Source organism: Bidens hawaiensis, unplaced genomic scaffold, assembly GCF_021521415.1.
Source record: "Bidens hawaiensis isolate Kalapana, Puna unplaced genomic scaffold, B.hawaiensis_p1.1 tig00008096_1, whole genome shotgun sequence".
Classification (NCBI taxonomy): Eukaryota; Viridiplantae; Streptophyta; class Magnoliopsida; order Asterales; family Asteraceae; genus Bidens; species Bidens hawaiensis.
Genome location: NW_027491573.1, coordinates 467,585 through 486,374, shown reverse-complemented (window position 1 = coordinate 486,374; position 18,790 = coordinate 467,585). Strand labels below are relative to the sequence as shown.

At 40.7% G+C, this 18,790-nt stretch overlaps 2 protein-coding genes across 2 annotated transcripts; both read left to right on the top strand.

The window, feature by feature from the left end:
- The first annotated feature begins 4,630 nt into the window (after positions 1–4,630).
- Positions 4,631–5,559, top strand: LOC143637018 (chlorophyll a-b binding protein 21, chloroplastic-like). The gene has a single exon (XM_077104482.1). It carries the CDS (start codon positions 4,673–4,675, stop codon positions 5,465–5,467), a length of 795 nt encoding a protein of 264 aa, XP_076960597.1. The 5' UTR covers positions 4,631–4,672; the 3' UTR covers positions 5,468–5,559.
- Positions 5,560–17,332: 11,773 nt separating this feature from the next.
- On the top strand, positions 17,333–18,266 carry LOC143637017 (chlorophyll a-b binding protein 21, chloroplastic). The gene has a single exon (XM_077104481.1). It carries the CDS (start codon positions 17,377–17,379, stop codon positions 18,169–18,171), a length of 795 nt encoding a protein of 264 aa, XP_076960596.1. The 5' UTR covers positions 17,333–17,376; the 3' UTR covers positions 18,172–18,266.
- The last annotated feature ends 524 nt before the right edge of the window (positions 18,267–18,790 follow it).

The following is an 18,790-nucleotide window of genomic DNA, read 5'->3' as shown; positions in this document are numbered from 1 at the left end:
GAAGTTCAAGCGCGACTCGAGGCCCGCTCCAAGGCTGCCCAAGCTGTTAACGAACAGCTTCGGCTGGCTAAGGAGACTGCGAGGAACGCAACTGAGAGGGCCACCAAGGCTGAGGCCGTTGCTGAGCCTTTACGCGTGGAGAACGAGGAGCTTAAGGCCAAATTAGAGGCTCTCCAACGTGCTCATGATGCCTTGGCCATGGAAGATGCCAAGAAGCTCCAAGAGATCCTGGACCAGAGGGGCGTGCTTGACCACACCGAGCGGAAGCTTAAGGGCTTTGAAGAGGCTGCTGCAAAGGAAGTGCAACTTGCCAACCTCAATAAAAGCGAAGCCGAACGCGCCTGCACCCAAGCCCTGGTTGCCAAGGAATGGCTTCTTCGAGAAGCGTTGCCTCAGGTATTTTAGCTTTACGTCTTCACGCTTTCCTTTGTACATAGAATAGGTGTTTGACACTTGTATTTTCTTTGTAGGTCGTGCATCGGGTCTTCTCAGAGACATCCTATGACGATGCTATGAGTGCAGCCCTCAATGCTTCTCACGAGGATGGGGAACGGGCCGGCTTCCTGCTTGGTCTAGGGTTCGTTGAGAAAGGCTTCCCACCTTCCAACTTCCCTTTGTACAATGTTGATACTGAAGCCATATATGACCAAGCAGTAAATCAATACGCCGCCTTCCCGCATCCAGTGGTGGAGAAGGTGAACCAAGTAGCTGCTGCTGATGATGGGTTAGCTGTCCTTAAAGCCTTCCTCGAACCGCCCCGTTCTGAAGGAGCGGGTCCAAGTGGAGGCGGCCCTGAGGCTTGATCCCGAAGATCCCTTCCCATTGCTAGGATAGTCTTGTACGGATGTATTTATTTTTCTTTTCGTAGGCGGGTAGTTACCCGGCCATTCTTGTAATAATTCATTTGTGAAATATAAATCTTTTTGCGTATAAGATTGTTATTTCCTTCTTTGGGTTCCTTGCTTTATAAACTTATGACTTGCATACTTAGTTTAAATTAGCAATTTTCCAAGTGTTTAGAATAAGTTGACCTGTTGAACGTGGTTGATAATGGGTTAAAGTTTTGCTTCCTCTTTCGTGATTGTGCGGTTAGAACCGTCATTTGCACTTAGTAGGATGGCTAAACTTTAACCTTCATCTGACCTGCGTGTAGGTTTTCCTCATCCTTTTGAGGATAAGTTAACCTTTGAACGTGGTTGATAATAGGTGTGAAGTTTTGCTATTGTGCGGGTAGAACCGTCACTTGCACTTAGTAGGATGGCAAAACTTTACCCTTATCTGACCTGCGTGTAGGTTTTCCTCATCCTTTGAGGATAAGTTAACCTTTGAACGTGGTTGATAATAGGTGTGAAGTTTTGCTTCCTCTTTCGTGATTGTGCGGGTAGAACCGTCACTTGCACTTAGTAGGATGGCAAAACTTTACCCTTATCTGACCTGCGTGTAGGTTTGTCACGTTATTGGGTTCGTGCGGGTAGGACCGCCTTCCCACGCAATGACTTCACATAATTATGCGATGAAAACCGGCATATTAGTGTTCAGAAAAGTATAAATGTAAAATCATCAGCTTCGATGTTCTTAAAGAGAATCATTTCCATTAGAAGTGGCTCTTGGCCTTTTCTTTACAAATTGGAATTGATTTACATGCAAACTGTGTAAATGAGCTCCCTTCCATGTTGGGATGGGAGTGCCATCGAGCCGATACGCACCTGGTTCGGGATCTCGTTCTTTACGCAGCGTGTAGTCTCGATATTGAAGCTGGAATTTTGATTCGTGTTTTCCCCAGCTGGGATTCTACACGCACCCGCCTGCTCAGCCTTTATTGCGCCACGAGGTGCGCGAGCGTCCCATCTCTGACAAATGCTTCGACCATGTCTTTTACGTCTGTGCATTCTTCAGTGTTGTGGCCTTTTGTCTTGTGAAAGTCACAATATTTGCTCCGATCAGCATCGTGACGATGTCGGATTATTGGAGGCTTTGGCCACGGGAGCTCTTCTGTGGCGAATATCTCAGTGACGCTTTTGCTGAGTGGCGTCCATCTGGAGTTCCGGTGCGGCTGTGCATTATCCCTTCCGCCCAATCGATGTTGCAAGCCGGATGAGGTGTCAAAGTTTACCCTTGACTGCCAAATGCCTTGCTTCCGCTTTTTATTTAGTCGGGCGGTGAGGACGTTGTCTTCCCTCGTCTTCTGAGTGTAGAGGTTTGTGCTCTGTGGGAGATCTCTACCCAGTTGCTTCTCCGTTTCCGCATAGCGTTTTGCTGCTGTCATGATGGCATCCCATGTGGATGGCATGCCATCTTTACCCGTTAGGGTGCGGATGAGCTCTGGGTCATGCGCGCCCTGGATGAAGGCAGCGCGAACAAGATCCTCGCTGATATTGCCCAAACTTAGCTTCTTTGAGTTGAAGCGAGTGATAAAGTTTGGCAGAGATTCATCTTCTTCTCGTATGCATTTGAGGATTGTCCATTGCTCCTCGGTATACTTCCGTTGCTGGCTGAAGTGTTGGCTAAACTTCTGCTGGAAGTCTGCCCAGTCGTAGATGTGGTTGACCGGTAGACGATCAAACCAAGCTCTAGCAGCCCCAACAAGCGTCATTTGGAACATGTAGCACCACGTGGGTTCCGTCCAATTGCTGACGGTTGCCCCCGCTATGAACCTGTTCAAATGATCGTCTGGATCGGATATACCGTCATATGTGCCTATGTTAGGCATTTGTTTGGCACTCTTTGGGGCGATTGCTTCCGCAATGTCCCTTGCAAATTTGGACGTTCCCGCATTTGCTACGTTTGGTCTGAACGTTTTGGAGAAGTCTCGTGGACTTCCACCTGTGCTTTTTGGTTTGAAGGCTTGTCCAAAATGCCTTTTCGGTTGGGATTCCATTTCCTTACGCTTCCCTTTTGCCCTATGGCGAGGGTTCGCGTCGGAGTCGGATTCCTCCGAGTCATCCTCCCAGTATTCGAGTTCGTCGGCCTGTTGTACGGAACGCAAGCGTTCGTCCAACTCAGCCTGGAATTCTTTTTGTCGTGCCTCCGCCCACGCCTTAACTTCATCGAGAGTTTGGCGGGGGAGTCTTCGTTTCTCAAGCTGGGTATCAGTGGATCCCAGTAGGCGATCATTTACTGCACTTGCCCCAGCTTGAGTAACTGGGGTAGTGTTCGTAAAATTTACTTCACTTGTCCCGGCTTGGGTAACCGGGGTAGTGTTTGTAAAAACTGTGTTACCGGTGTTCACCCCAGTAGCTGGGGTTGTGGTTACCGGAATTTCTCTAACCATCTTTTGTAGAAAGTTTGAAAAAACTGGAGAGATAAAGTTCTAGCTTTATGCACGGATGGCGCCAATGAAGAAACACTAACCGGACCCCGGGCAGATTACTGGTAACCTGGGGGTTAGATAGCTGTTTCCCACGAGGGGTTAGACCCTTGGAAGATGGTTCTTCTGATAACCTGCAAAACAGACACCGTGAGCTCGTCACTGAGAAGGGGGGGGGGGGTTCCTCCTTGTGACCACCCTCCGGCGTGAGAATCAGACTAGATTGCTCTTTAAATATAAAAGTATATTAAGAGATTGCTAGAGCAGATATCAGGTATAATATGATGATAATGTGAAGATATGATGAGATGAGATGGTCATACCATTTGTGGTATTTATAGCCGAAGGTAGGTTTCCAAAGAGGTATGGCCGGCTGCAACAGTGTTCCTGTTCCACCAACAGTAGCCTACGCACGTGCCCTGCTGGTAGTTGGTGGGTAGGTAGCGGCTGATAGCGACCAGGCCTGCTGTATACTATTCCTGTTCCACCAACTGACGGCTACGCACGTGGTATGGCAGTAGTTGGTGAGTAGGCAGCGGCTAATAGTGACATACAGTGTAGGAGCATGCTGCTCGCCATACTGTTGTCCATAAGCTGTCGTATCTTTAGTCAGATCTTTTTCCCATACCTCGTCAGGTACAGTACAGAAGATCTTCCTGTATCGTACGGACTGGCTTATTTGGGCGGGAGTATTCCCCCTCCCGCCCTTGTGCGGGATTGTTCCCGGCTTCGCTCATTCCTTCAGGTGACACTGAATGGTTGAGAGCTAAGTGCCTTGTGCGTGTAGCCCTGCTGCGCGGGTGGCCTTCCCTAATGGCTTGTATCCGAGGCTGCGGGGACAGGCGGAGTCCTTCACCATTGGGAGGCATTTCCTGCGGGACCAGCTTGCGTACTGCGCGTAAGGACGTCACGTCTCTGAGCATGGTTGGTCCTGCGGATCCAGTTGGTTTCTGCGCAGACGTCCTTGTTTGAGGTGAGTCTTGCGGGTCCAACTGGGCTCTGCTGGGACCTACCTCTTCAATATATTAAACTAATACATGGTAGGCAATATACTACTCATTGTTCTATGAAACACATCAAATGATATTCCTAGTGGCGCAAAAGCATTGGGGTCCAAAGAAAATGACACCTTATATGTTTCTTATCAAATATCTGTCTGGTTGGAGAAATATCAAAGATTTGTGGAGCAGACAACTTCCACATAGATTGAGAAAATTGAAAATCTCAACAGCCAATCAGAATTGAGGCAAAGATTAAACAATATGGACATGATTTAGCAATTTAACCAAAACCATCTCTATAAAGTTAGTCCATAAGTTCACACACTTTCATAACTCAAACAAACATTCCTATTCCTAAAACATAATGGCTGCCTCAACCATGGCTCTCTCGTCCACTTTTGCCGGGCAAGCAGTGAAAGTAGCTCCATCCGGTTCTGAGCTTTTCGGAAATGGTCGGGTTTCCATGAAGAAGGCTACAGCCAAGCAGGTTGCATCTGGAAGCCCATGGTACGGCCCAGACCGTGTCAAGTACCTAGGCCCATTCTCTGGTGAGGCTCCCAGCTACCTTACTGGTGAATTCCCTGGTGACTATGGTTGGGACACTGCTGGGCTTTCAGCTGACCCTGAAACCTTTGCCAAGAACCGTGAGCTTGAAGTGATCCACAGCAGGTGGGCTATGCTAGGAGCTCTAGGATGTGTGTTCCCAGAGCTTCTAGCTAGAAACGGTGTCAAGTTCGGTGAGGCCGTATGGTTCAAGGCTGGAGCCCAAATCTTTAGTGAGGGTGGGCTTGACTACTTGGGCAACCCAAGTTTAATTCATGCCCAGAGCATCTTAGCTATTTGGGCTACACAGGTTATCTTAATGGGTGCTGTTGAGGGTTACAGAATTGCTGGTGGGCCCCTCGGTGAGGTTGTTGACCCACTTTACCCTGGCGGTAGCTTTGACCCGTTGGGTCTTGCTGATGACCCAGAGGCCTTTGCTGAGCTTAAGGTGAAGGAGTTAAAGAATGGTCGGCTAGCCATGTTCTCGATGTTCGGGTTCTTTGTTCAGGCCATTGTTACCGGAAAGGGACCATTGGAGAACTTAGCTGATCACCTTGCTGATCCCGTTGCTAACAACGCTTGGTCCTATGCTACAAACTTTGTCCCCGGAAAGTGAAGTCAGTAATGTTTGTGAGATTGTGTAGATGATATATTGTTAAGGTCTGTTTGTGAATCAATATGCAACGGTATATGGTTAAGTTTTTGGCAGCCTGCTTTTGCTAATTTCTTTTCTTCTTTTATATATTTTGAAGTCTCTTTAATATTTTAGATACTTTGGGTTAACATACAATTAGAAAATTTGTACGAAACGTGCGAACTAAAACAAAATTAAAAGCGGTGGCATTTTTGTAAATAAGTGGAAATCATGTTTGTAGTGTAATTTTATTACGCTATATATTTTACAAATAGAGTAATTTTATTACTCTACAACTAGATAGTTTGCAAGTAGAGTAATTTACAACTAGAGTAATTTTATTACTCTATTTGTATATAGAGTAGTTGCTTCAACTAGAGTAATTATTACAACTATAGTAATTTTATTACTCTATTTGTTAGTAGTGTAATTATTGAATCTTCTTCTTCTTCAAATAGTGTTCTTCAAAAACACCTCTATAACTACAAATTGATTGGCAAATCGCACACTTTCTTGTTGCGATATGTCGTAACAAGCTTCAAATCTGCTAAATTGTAAACATATATTTCTCTAATATAATCACAATAATCCGGTCTCGTGGAGACGTACAGATCTAACTTCCGATCGGAACGATACATCAGCTATAGTGGTCGTCCGTCGCCGCCGCCGACTAGAGCGAGTGTGTTGCAGTGGGAAACGACGATGATGCCGCTACCAGAGTTAAAGTGTCGCCGGAATATTTGTCGTTGTTGTAGATACGACAACGCTTGTTGCCAGTTGCGAAGCAGTGGTGATAACGGTTTTTTTAAGTGTGCGGTGGTTGAAGAAGTGGGGGCGGAGGTTGGCGATGGAGTGATCGGAGTCCGGTGGTTTGGTGGTGGATGATGAAGAAGATGGAGATGGGGTCTGGGGTTGGTGATTAGTTTTATTTGAGAAGAAGAGGAAATTGTTCAGTTCGTATGTTTATTACAAATTTTTTGTTTGTATTTGTTTTGCTAATTTCTTTTCTTCTTTTATATATTTTGAATAGTCTCTTGAATATTTTAGATACTTTAACGCTTGAAGTTGATGATCATTAAAGCAAATAAATATTCAGGATCAAACGCTATAAAATACAATGATAAAATTTAGGATAACCCGTTTAAATACTTGGTCGTATTATAGTTGATACGTTTAATTAAACAAGTTGTATTTTAGTTAACAAGCTACATGCTTAAGACATCTACCCACTAACCCATTTTTGCCCTTTCAACTTTCAAGCCCATTTTTGCAACCCATCAAACCGCTTAATATAATTAAAACTAGCTTGATTGTTTCATATTAACCAGTCAACCCATTTGACACATTCGAGTAAACGCATTTAAGGGGTTGTGCGCATGTTACAACATATTAGACCATGAGTAGTACCCGAGTTATGATAGTTTTTTCCAAGCGTTTTACACATAACGCGGTTGAGGCACAAAAATTAAAAAAAAAAACAAATTCAATCTCCCAACGGTCATATGACTGTTTAAAAAATATTATTTTATATATATATTAACCAACTTTATCTCACATCAAAACTCATCAAATTTATAAATCTTTCTTTCTACTCTATATTTCTTCACACCAAATTCCCTATAAATGGATTCTTCTACTTCTATATATAATCAGGTTTTCGGGCCCGACCGACAAGCTAAAGACGACGCGGAGGAAGAGGCGGTTACGAGTGCGATTGTGCTCGCGACAACGGTGGATGAGAATCAAAACGAGGGCAATAATGAACACGATGACCAGGGCGAAGACGATGAAGACGACGAAGGTGAAGACGATGGAGACGAGTAGTTTTTTTTAATGTAATATTTATTTAATAAAATATTATTGTATTTGATTATTCTTAATAAAATTTTTTTATTTTTAAAAAACAAAAAAATGTAAAAGTGACTGGGCGCCACGTGACGCATAACGCCCAGGGATGGAAAGTTATGATTACACCCTGTTTTTGTAAAAAAACCATAACTCTGACCGGACGCCACGTGACGCATAACGGTCAGGATGGGCCATTATGACTACACATGGTCTTATATGTCTCGGGTGTTACTATTAAATAAATAAGATTCTTCATCGATGGGCGTTCACTGATGGTGGCAATCCCTTGGTATTTAACAATTGAATAGTGAATTAGTGATGGAATCCAACTATTTTTTTTATTTGAAAAGGTAGCATGAAGAAGCTTGTTTAGACAACCAACACTTACCTCCACCCCCCACCGCAAAAAAAAATCCCTCTAGATCAAATTAATACGACGTTAGCGGAAATGTTGGTGATTGGCGTGCTGCCAACCGCCTTCTAAGGACGGTAGGACGAATTTGAGATAGATATCGGTAATCCTAGTCTCGTGCCCTATTGTAAAGTTGTGTCCTAAGTGGGAACCAACATGGGTATGTGACCATTAATTACCCATTTGGTATTTGAGTATACTTGTTACTTTGTTAGAAGTAACACATTCGAATTCTCAAACATATTTCTTATTATTTTGGTTTATATATAATTTTTTTATTCTACAAAATGAAAAATATAAGAACTAAAGTTACTGAATTATTAGATTTTTTGTACCAAGAACAAAAGAAAATGTACCAGTCTGGTTATTGTAAACGGCTGCATATATTTTAGTTAATCTACTTGTGCTGCACCTATTGTCATACATGTCACATATCCATATAAATATTTAAAACTGTTTCCACACCCCGTTCAATATGCAAAAACTTGTACCATATCGTTGAGTTCAGGTTTGTTTGCCATCCCTACTGCCATCAACCAAGTAAATAACAACCAGGGCAAACAAGAAGACTTGTTTCGGTTTAGTCGGTTTTTAATTCTTTATGAACAACCCTAATGAACACTGAACTCCAAAAGGAAATTGGTTAATAGTGTTACAAATAAAAATAGAGTTTCAAACTTTTAATTCATATGGATGCATGTATTCAATGTATTATAACAAATAAAGCAAATGAAATGTCAATTATGTTTTAGAACCCATGTGAAAGCATGGGAGGTTCAAAACCGTAGTGATAAAAAACAAAATGACAGCCTTTGTCCATTGTCAAGTTTCAAAGGCTTGTGGAGCACAACACTTCCACCTAGAGAGAGATCTGTTGGAATATCGTATGCCCGAGACACGTAATTAGGTTAATGTGGCTAGTTGTGTTTGATCCAAGTCGGGTCATACCCAATAACGAGTTAGACACACACCAATTATGTATTTGTTGAGATATGATCTATAAAACAAATACATAACACGACACATTCAGAAATCGGGTTTCTGAATAATTACTTGAAAGTGTTAAATAAATTAATTGGTTAATTTATTTATTCAAATAATTATTATTGGAATGATTATTTAACTATGTGTTCTTTTGTAAAAAGGTTTATAAAAGATGGGGTGTTTATATATTTATTTTATACTTTATAAAATAAATAAAATAAAATAAAAAAAAAAAAAATATAATAATTGGGGCCGGTTTTGGGTGGGCCCCACACCCCATGATTTGGTCAAGATCTTGTCATGCATTTGATGAATGGTTGTGTGTAGTTTACTTGACTACTAACCTAACACCATGTTTTGCATTATGGTGTGTAATCATAAGTATGAAAGATCAAGATCATTATTTATATACTTTCAAGAAAACAAAACAACAACACAACTCTTCCTTTCTTTCTTTCTTTCTTGTTTACGGCAAAAAGAAAAAGGAAGGGCTCGGGTCTCGGGTTTTTCGTGTTCAAGCTTCCTAGCATAGCTCGGTGTGTGTTGGAGGCTCGGGGTATATTCCGTTTGAGGGTTTTCCTTTGAAAGTCTAGCATTCACATCATCATCTTCTTCAACCATCTACTAAACTCTTAAAGGGTTAAGAATGTAAGTGTTTACAAGCTTGATAGTTTAGCTTTTCCGTATCATTTGATCCTTGCTTCGGGTTTCTAGTAAATAGATTATTGGTAATCTTATAACATGAATAAACTAGGTTATTCATGAACATATACATATATAAACACATGGATACATATGTTTAGTTTGTAAATATCACGCTTCCGCCTTAATTGTGACTAGTTAAATGGTTAACTAAGCTTGTTAATTTCATAGAAACCCAACAAATGGCATCAAGAGCCGGGATACGGGAAACTGAGCTTCGGGTTCTCGGTTTTATTTTTTTTTTTCCCTTGAAAGATTTTATACAAAAAAATTAACATGCATGATTTTTTTTTGTATTTAATCTTGTTATTGTTTTTTGGCTTTGTTCAAAAAAAAAAAAAATAAATAATAATAAAACCGAGTATATGGGCCGAAGCCCAATTCGGGTGAATTTGGTCCGAAGCCCACTTTTATATGGTTATTGGGCTAACCGGAAATTAAAGGGAAAAGCTATATGGGCCGAAGCCCATTTTTGGTTAAATGGGCCGAGCCCATGAGTTTTTTAATTGGGCCGAAGCCCATGTGTTTTGCACATGTGGGCCGAAGCCCATAATCACGTTATTGGGTCAAGCCCAAATTGGGTTGGGCTAGGCCCGATAAAGCCAAGGGGTTTTGGAACGGGTTCCTAAGACATAACGGGTTATGTTTGTTAATACTAGACCGAGCCGTAGACCAAGTGGATGTTTGTTTGTGGTTGATGTTGTGATTGTAGTTAATTATTCAAGTTTCGGTTTGTAATAATTAATTAGGGGCAATTTTGTAATTTTGTAATTATTTATTCATATGGGTATGTAATAAATAGGTTATTTGTAATATCTTTATTTTATAGAAAAATGTATTAGGACATTTGTTTTGTAAAATAAAGAAGATTGCAAAATTGGAAGTTTGGGCCTAATTGGGCCGGGTATGGTAATAATGGGTCTCACAAGCCCATTAAGGGATTCAAGCCCAAAAGGACCTAAGCCCACCAATTGAGCCCAAATGGAAGCTTATGGAAGCTAAGGCCCAAGTTCAAGCCCAATGGATCACAACGGGGTTGAAGAAGATGCTCGAAGCATTTGGATGCGGGATCGAGTGGGAGCTACAACATCCATGTGTCATGTGTCCCTTAGGATTGGACCTAAGACACACACTTGTTTCGGCTAACAAGTGTGGTCTAATTTAGTGGCTCGTGTCTAGTATAATTGTGTATGCTTGTTAATTGATTGTTTGATTGTGTGGTTGTTAGATATTAGGGTATCAACTTCGTCACATAGAATTAATTAACAAAGCATAAAACGGGTTCTAATAATTATCGGTAATTACGTGACACATAGTTTAATAAAATGGATTTATTAACTAGCCGTCTCACGCCCATAATAAAATGGCTTTATTATAAATTAGAATTTTGAAAAATGGTTTCAAAATATCGTGTTACTAAATGCATGTTAGAACATGATTTAAAGTTTTACAACTAGAATTATTAAAACTAAAAATTCCCTTTTTAAAATTAAGGATAATAAGTTAAAACACCATCCTTTTGTATAACGCTTAACATATTAGTAAGCTCTTAGTGGGAAAAAGGTCACCTAACCGCGCAGAGTAAATTAATATGTTGAGGTAATATTGGCATATAAATGGGAAAAAGGTCACCTAACCGTTTGTATGTTAATATTACAAGTTGATACAAGTAGGACGACTTAAATTAGAACCATGTGAAGAGGGTCACCCAAGCATGGGGTCTAATAGGTGTTGATGGGATAAACATGCCGACACGAAATATGATTTCGAACCGGTCCCATAAACTCTAGAAGTTGCAAAAGGGTTTGCAATTGTTATGAATAACTACCTTGATAAACCGACAATGGGAAAAAGGTCACCTAACCGGAGTCGGGTTTATCGTTGGATTCTAGATTTTAATTATTAATTATATTTGGTATATATAAAAAGGGTATTAATAATTAAAAGGTAAAACACTAAAATGAACTTAATTAAAATTCTGCAGATGGCCGCACACGTCGACGACAACATAATCCCTAACGTCCAAAACGTATCTCTCCGATCTATTCTCGCTAAAGACCGTCTTAACCACAATAACTTTTCGGATTGGTTCCGAAATTTAAGGATTGTTCTAAAACAAGAAAAATTATATCATGTTTTGGAAACACCTATCCCCGAAGAACCGGAAGAGGGAAGTGAGGTCGAATATATGAATTGGGTCAAACTCACGGAAGATTCCATTCAAGTGTCATGCCTCATGTTGGCGACTATGGTTCCCGAAATCCAAAAGGATTTCGAAAACCATAATGCGTACGACATGATTACTCAACTTAAGGAAATGTTCCTTAAGCAATCAAGAGTTGAAAGGTTCGAAACGGTTCGAGCCTTGCATGCATGTAGAATGGATGATAATCAACCAGTTTCAACTTATGTACTTAAGATGAAAAGTTACATTGATCGCCTCGCCAAGCTCAATTGTCCCATCTCAAAAGAGTTAGCAACGGATTTGATCCTTAACTCTTTGTCGAAAAGGTTCGACACTTTCGTATTAAATTATAACATGAACGGGTGGGACAAAACCATTGGAGAACTTCACTCAATGCTTAAAACAGCCGAGGCGAGCATGGGTAAAAGGGTTTTACCCATGTTTGCGATCAATGAAGGTAGATCCAAGAATCGATCTCAACCCAATCTTAAGGCTAAGGTAGCCAAAAGAAAGGGTCCTCCTGTGCATCTTAAGGGTAAGGGCAAATCACCGGTTATGGCAAAGAAACAAAAGGTTATGGAACCGAGGGGTCATAAGGATGATCCTTGTTTTGGTTGTGGGGAGACCGGACACTGGAAACGCAATTGCCCAGTCTACCTAAAAGAGCTAAAAGACAAGAGGAATGCGGCGCATACCTCGGGTAATGTCTTTATGATTAATGTTGAGCTAAATCTTATTTCTTCTAACACATGGGTATTGGATACCGGATGTGGAACTCATATTTGCAATTGGTTGCAGGGGTTCAAAAAGAATGAAGACTTAAAGAAGGGCGAAGTGAATCTTTTCATGGGCAACGGTGCAAGGGTGCACGTGGTCGCTAGAGGAGACTTCACTTTATCGCTTCCAAGTGGTTTGGAAGTTATTTTGAGAAATGTTTTGTATGCTCCTAGTTTGACTAGGAACATTATTTCTGTGCACCTTCTTAGACAATGTAATTTTGACTTTAAATTTGTGAGATCAGAAATGCATGTATCATCTAATGGTATCTTTTATTTTAAAGCTGTACCAAACAACGGTATTTATGAATTGGTTCATGATAATACCTTAAATAGCTCATTATATCAAACTTCTACTAAAAGACTCAAAAAGGATTTGAGTGATTCCTACATTTGGCATTGTCGCCTTGGACACATAAACAAGAATCGTATAAATACTCTCCAAAAGAAAGGTCTTTTGAAAACAAACGAGTTAGGTTCGTTTGATGAGTGTGAATCTTGTATTCAAGGCAAGATGACCAAAGAGCCTTTCAAAGGTACAAATGAAAGGGCTAAGGATTTGTTAGGTATCATACATACGGATGTATGCGGACCTTTCAAGCCAACTAGTAGGAATAGTGAAAGGTACTTCATTACCTTTACCGACGATTTTAGTCGATATGGGTATGTTTATCTAATGAAACACAAACATGAAGCCTTTGAAATGTTCAAAGAATTTCAAAATGAAGTACAAAATCAGCTCGACCGAACAATCAAGGTACTCCGCTCCGATAGAGGAGGCGAATACCTAAGTGATGCTTTTCAAAGTCATCTTAGAGATTGTGGAATTATTTCACAGCTCACTCCTCCTGGAACTCCTCAACATAACGGAGTATCCGAGAGGAGGAATCGAACACTGTTGGACATGGTTCGATCAATGATGGCACGAAGCTCACTACCGCCATCATTTTGGGGATATGCGCTACTCACAGCGGCTCGTATTTTGAATATGGCCCCGACCAAAAAGGTGGATCGAATACCCTATGAAGTGTGGCATGGAAAGGTTCCATCCTTTTCATATTTAAGGGTATGGGGATGCATAGTTTATGTTAAACGTGACACCCCAAATAAACTTGAGGCTCGATCCATCAGGTGTATCTTCATAGGATACCCAAAGGATGATATAGGATATATATTCTATGATCCTAGTGAACAAAAAGTGTTTGTTTCACGCAAAGGATACTTCTTAGAAACTAGGTTCCTTATGGAAGGACCTAGTGAAAAGAGAGTGGAACTTGAAGAGGTTCAAGAATCACTGGATGATACACAGTTGGTCGATACTAGCTTTCAACACGAGGATGTTGAAGATGATCAAATGGTTGATCATACACACGTTGCTCGCAGATCTAATAGGATTAGTCGACCTCCCAAGAAATATGGATTTCTTGTGGATGATTGCTACTTGGTCGATTCGGATGAACCGATCTCCTACAAAGATGCTATGTCACAACCTGATTGTGACAAGTGGCTTGAAGCCATGAGCGCCGAGATGCAATCCATGCACGATAATCAAGTTTGGGAATTGGTTGATCGTCCACTTAACTCCAAACTGGTTGGATGTAAGTGGGTCTTCAAAAGGAAGACCGATATGCATGGAAATTTAGATACTTACAAAGCACGACTTGTAGCAAAAGGTTTCACGCAAACTCAAGGGATTGATTATGATGAAACCTTCTCGCCGGTCGCGATGCTTAAGTCGATTAGGATATTATTTGCCATTGCAGCTCATTTTGATTATGAGATATGGCAAATGGATGTCAAGACCGCTTTTCTAAATGGATATCTTGAGGAAGATGTCCATATGGTTCAGCCTGAAGGTTTTGTCGATCCATCTAATCCTGATAAAGTTTGTAAGTTAAAGAAATCAATCTACGGGTTGAAACAAGCATCACGGATGTGGAATCATCGTTTTAATGAAGAAATCAAAGCGTTTGGTTTCGTCCAAAACGGTGATGAGGCGTGTGTGTATAAATGGGCTAGTGGGAGTATAATCATTTTCCTTATTTTGTATGTCGATGATATACTTTTATTTGGAAATGATATACCAAGTATGGAAAACGTTAAAGCGTGGTTAAGTAGTCGTTTCTCAATTAAGGATCTTGGAGAAGCGACATATATCTTGGGAATAAAGGTCTATAGGGATAGACAAAGGAAATTGATCGGACTCAATCAAAGTGCGTACATTGATAAAATCCTGAAAAGGTTCAGGATGGAAAACTCTAAGAAAGGTTTGGTACCTATTCCTAGAGGAACCGTGTTGAGATCATCCCAAAGTCCTAGCTCTAAGGAAGAGCAGGATAGGATGAAGCATGTTCCTTATGCTTCGGCAATAGGATCTATTATGTATGCAATGATGTGCACCAGACCGGACGTCTCGTATGCTTTAAGCATAACGAGTAGATACCAGCACAACCCAGGTGACAGTCATTGGATGGCTGTCAAGAATATATTAAAATACCTTAGAAGGACTAAGGATATGTTTTTAATATATGGGTCTGGTGAGGAGGAACTCGTCGTAAAGGGTTACGTGGATGCGAGTTTCCAAACTGACCGAGATGATTCTCGGTCACAGTCGGGATATGTCTTCATCTTAAATGGAGGCGCTGTCTCTTGGAAGAGTTCGAAGCAGGATGTTGTCGCGTTATCCACTACAGAATCTGAGTACATCGCCGCTTCAATGGCAGCCCAAGAAGCTGCATGGATGAAAAAGTTCATCATGGATCTAGGGATTATCTCTACCATTCAGGAGCCCCTAGAGATATTCTGTGACAATGAGGGTGCTATTGCACAGATCAAGGAGCCTCGTGCTCATCAGAAAACGAGGCACATTGAGCGCAGATTCAACTACATAAGGGATGAAGTTGAAAAGAGAAAGATATGTATTCATAAAGTTCATACCGATCAAAATATTGCGGACCCACTCACGAAGCTCCTCGATAGGCCAAAGCATGAGGGTCATGTTTGTGCATTAGGACTTCGGTATTCTAGTGAGTGGATTTAATCTGTATTTAGTGTTTGTATAAGAACGAATGTAATGGGTATCTCATGAAAATTAATTATGTTTTAATTATTCAATGAGTTATGTTCTATATTTGCATGTTTAATCCATGAATGACTTATGTTGTTCTAAACGTCCGTAGTCGATCATACTTGTGGGAACAAGTATGAAGTTAAGACTATTATGAACCCGGATTGGTTGATATTCATGTGATGAATATAGGGCATAGGTTTGCCACCAAGGTTCATAGATATTTGTGGGATACAAATATTGGACATGATCCGCTCTCAAGGATCACTTCATAGAGTTAGTGCAACTGATCATAAGTAATCCTTGAGTAAAGGCGAGTATCATTGTGTCCTTTGACCTGAGATGCATATTGGATCTGGTCTTTTCATCAAGTCTGATAACTTGACTCTCTTCTTTGTTTTTCGGTAACACGATGACATAAAAGAAAGAGCTCAGATATCATACGAGATGTCAACAAGGATGTATGCAGTCAAGATGGGATTTGTTCCTCTTATGTGTTGAGAGTTTAGATGTCTAAGGCCTGTTAAGTTAAATCAATGAGAGAATGATCAATCTGTGTCTCTTCGATTTGACAGGACAGCTAGCAACAAAGGGATGTAATGATAAGACTTACCTATATCATATCAAGTATGGACTTGAAGGGGATGATGTTATTGAATGGCACTTAGTCAAACACACTAGGGATGGTGAACTGTTGTTAGGCGGTATTCACCATTAGCGTTAACTACCTATGAGTCTCGTGCAAGTGGGAGATTGTTGGAATATCGTATGCCCGAGACACGTAATTAGGTTAATGTGGCTAGTTGTGTTTGATCCAAGTCGGGTCATACCCAATAACGAGTTAGACACACACCAATTATGTATTTGTTGAGATATGATCTATAAAACAAATACAGAACACGACACATTCAGAAATCGGGTTTCTGAATAATTACTTGAAAGTGTTAAATAAATTAATTGGTTAATTTATTTATTCAAATAATTATTATTGGAATGATTATTTAACTATGTGTTCTTTTGTAAAAAGGTTTATAAAAGATGGGGTGTTTATATATTTATTTTATACTTTATAAAATAAATAAAATAAAATAAAAAAAAAAAAAATATAATAATTGGGGCCGGTTTTGGGTGGGCCCCACACCCCATGATTTGGTCAAGATCTTGTCATGCATTTGATGAATGGTTGTGTGTAGTTTACTTGACTACTAACCTAACACCATGTTTTGCATTATGGTGTGTAATCATAAGTATGAAAGATCAAGATCATTATTTATATACTTTCAAGAAAACAAAACAACAACACAACTCTTCCTTTCTTTCTTTCTTTCTTGTTTACGGCAAAAAGAAAAAGGAAGGGCTCGGGTCTCGGGTTTTTCGTGTTCAAGCTTCCTAGCATAGCTCGGTGTGTGTTGGAGGCTCGGGGTATATTCCGTTTGAGGGTTTTCCTTTGAAAGTCTAGCATTCACATCATCATCTTCTTCAACCATCTACTAAACTCTTAAAGGGTTAAGAATGTAAGTGTTTACAAGCTTGATAGTTTAGCTTTTCCGTATCATTTGATCCTTGCTTCGGGTTTCTAGTAAATAGATTATTGGTAATCTTATAACATGAATAAACTAGGTTATTCATGAACATATACATATATAAACACATGGATACATATGTTTAGTTTGTAAATATCACGCTTCCGCCTTAATTGTGACTAGTTAAATGGTTAACTAAGCTTGTTAATTTCATAGAAACCCAACAAGATCCACAAACAAAACTAGAATCTTTGTAGCCAATCAGATAAGAGTAAAAGATCAGACATGATAATTCATCTAACCAAAGTCATCATTATAAATATAGTCTACAAATTCACCCAATTTCATAACTTAAACCAAGTCTCCTACTAACACAATTATATATTTTCCAACAATGGCTGCCTCAACCATGGCTCTCTCATCTGCTTTTGCCGGGCAGGCAGTGAAAGTTGCTCCATCCGGTTCCGAGCTTTTCGGAAATGGTCGGGTTTCCATGAAGAAGGCTACAGCCAAGCAGGTTGCATCTGGAAGCCCCTGGTACGGCCCAGACCGTGTCAAGTACCTAGGCCCATTCTCTGGTGAGGCTCCTAGCTACCTTACTGGTGAATTTCCTGGTGACTACGGTTGGGACACTGCTGGGCTTTCAGCCGACCCTGAAACCTTTGCCAAGAACCGTGAACTTGAAGTGATCCATAGTAGGTGGGCTATGCTTGGAGCTCTAGGATGTGTATTCCCAGAGCTTCTAGCTAGAAACGGTGTCAAGTTCGGTGAGGCGGTCTGGTTCAAGGCAGGAGCCCAAATCTTTAGCGAGGGTGGGCTTGACTACTTGGGCAACCCAAGTTTAATTCATGCCCAGAGCATCTTAGCTATTTGGGCTACACAGGTTATCTTAATGGGTGCTGTTGAGGGTTACAGAATTGCTGGTGGGCCCCTCGGTGAGGTTGTCGACCCACTTTACCCTGGCGGTAGCTTCGACCCGTTGGGTCTTGCTGATGACCCAGAGGCCTTTGCGGAGTTGAAGGTTAAGGAACTAAAGAATGGCCGGCTAGCTATGTTCTCGATGTTCGGGTTCTTTGTTCAAGCCATTGTGACTGGGAAGGGACCATTAGAGAACCTGGCTGACCACCTTGCGGACCCTGTTGCCAACAATGCTTGGTCCTATGCCACAAACTTTGTCCCCGGAAAGTGAAGTTAATATGTATATATAGGAAGAGTGTTAAGTTTCAAATATATATGATGCATATTTGTTTGTGAACAAATTTAAAATATTGAATGTTAAAGTTTTGAGCATATTTGTTTTTGGAGCAAACTGAGTCTTTGAATCTTCTACTAACTTTTTTTTTGTTTTCTTTGTACACACAATTACCTAATTATTAGCATTTTCTTTCGAACGAAAACAGTCTATGGTATGACCGGGTGGTCGCAAGCCGACCCCGGTTTAGAACCCAAGAGAGTTTCTCCCGAATGGCATAACCCTTGGTTCTTGGGTCCTCTCTGCGTCCTCGAAGAAACTTTCTCTCCTTATACCACTTGACACAAGTTGCTCCGTCACAAAAGTTGAAACCCCCTAGCATAACGCAAACAAGATAAAACATGTGATTTGACTCGGATTTGAACTGCGAAGGAAGCCTATTTCTTATCTCCATTGTCATCATTATTAACAATTAAGTAAATAGTCTATCTTTAATTCCTTGTACTTTTCATATACTTTAGTTAGAAAGTTTATATGTTTCTTCGAGCTCTTCCTCATTTTGTTTTCTTAAGAGGTCCTCAGCTGTCTAGACTCTCGAATAAATCGTACTAATTTA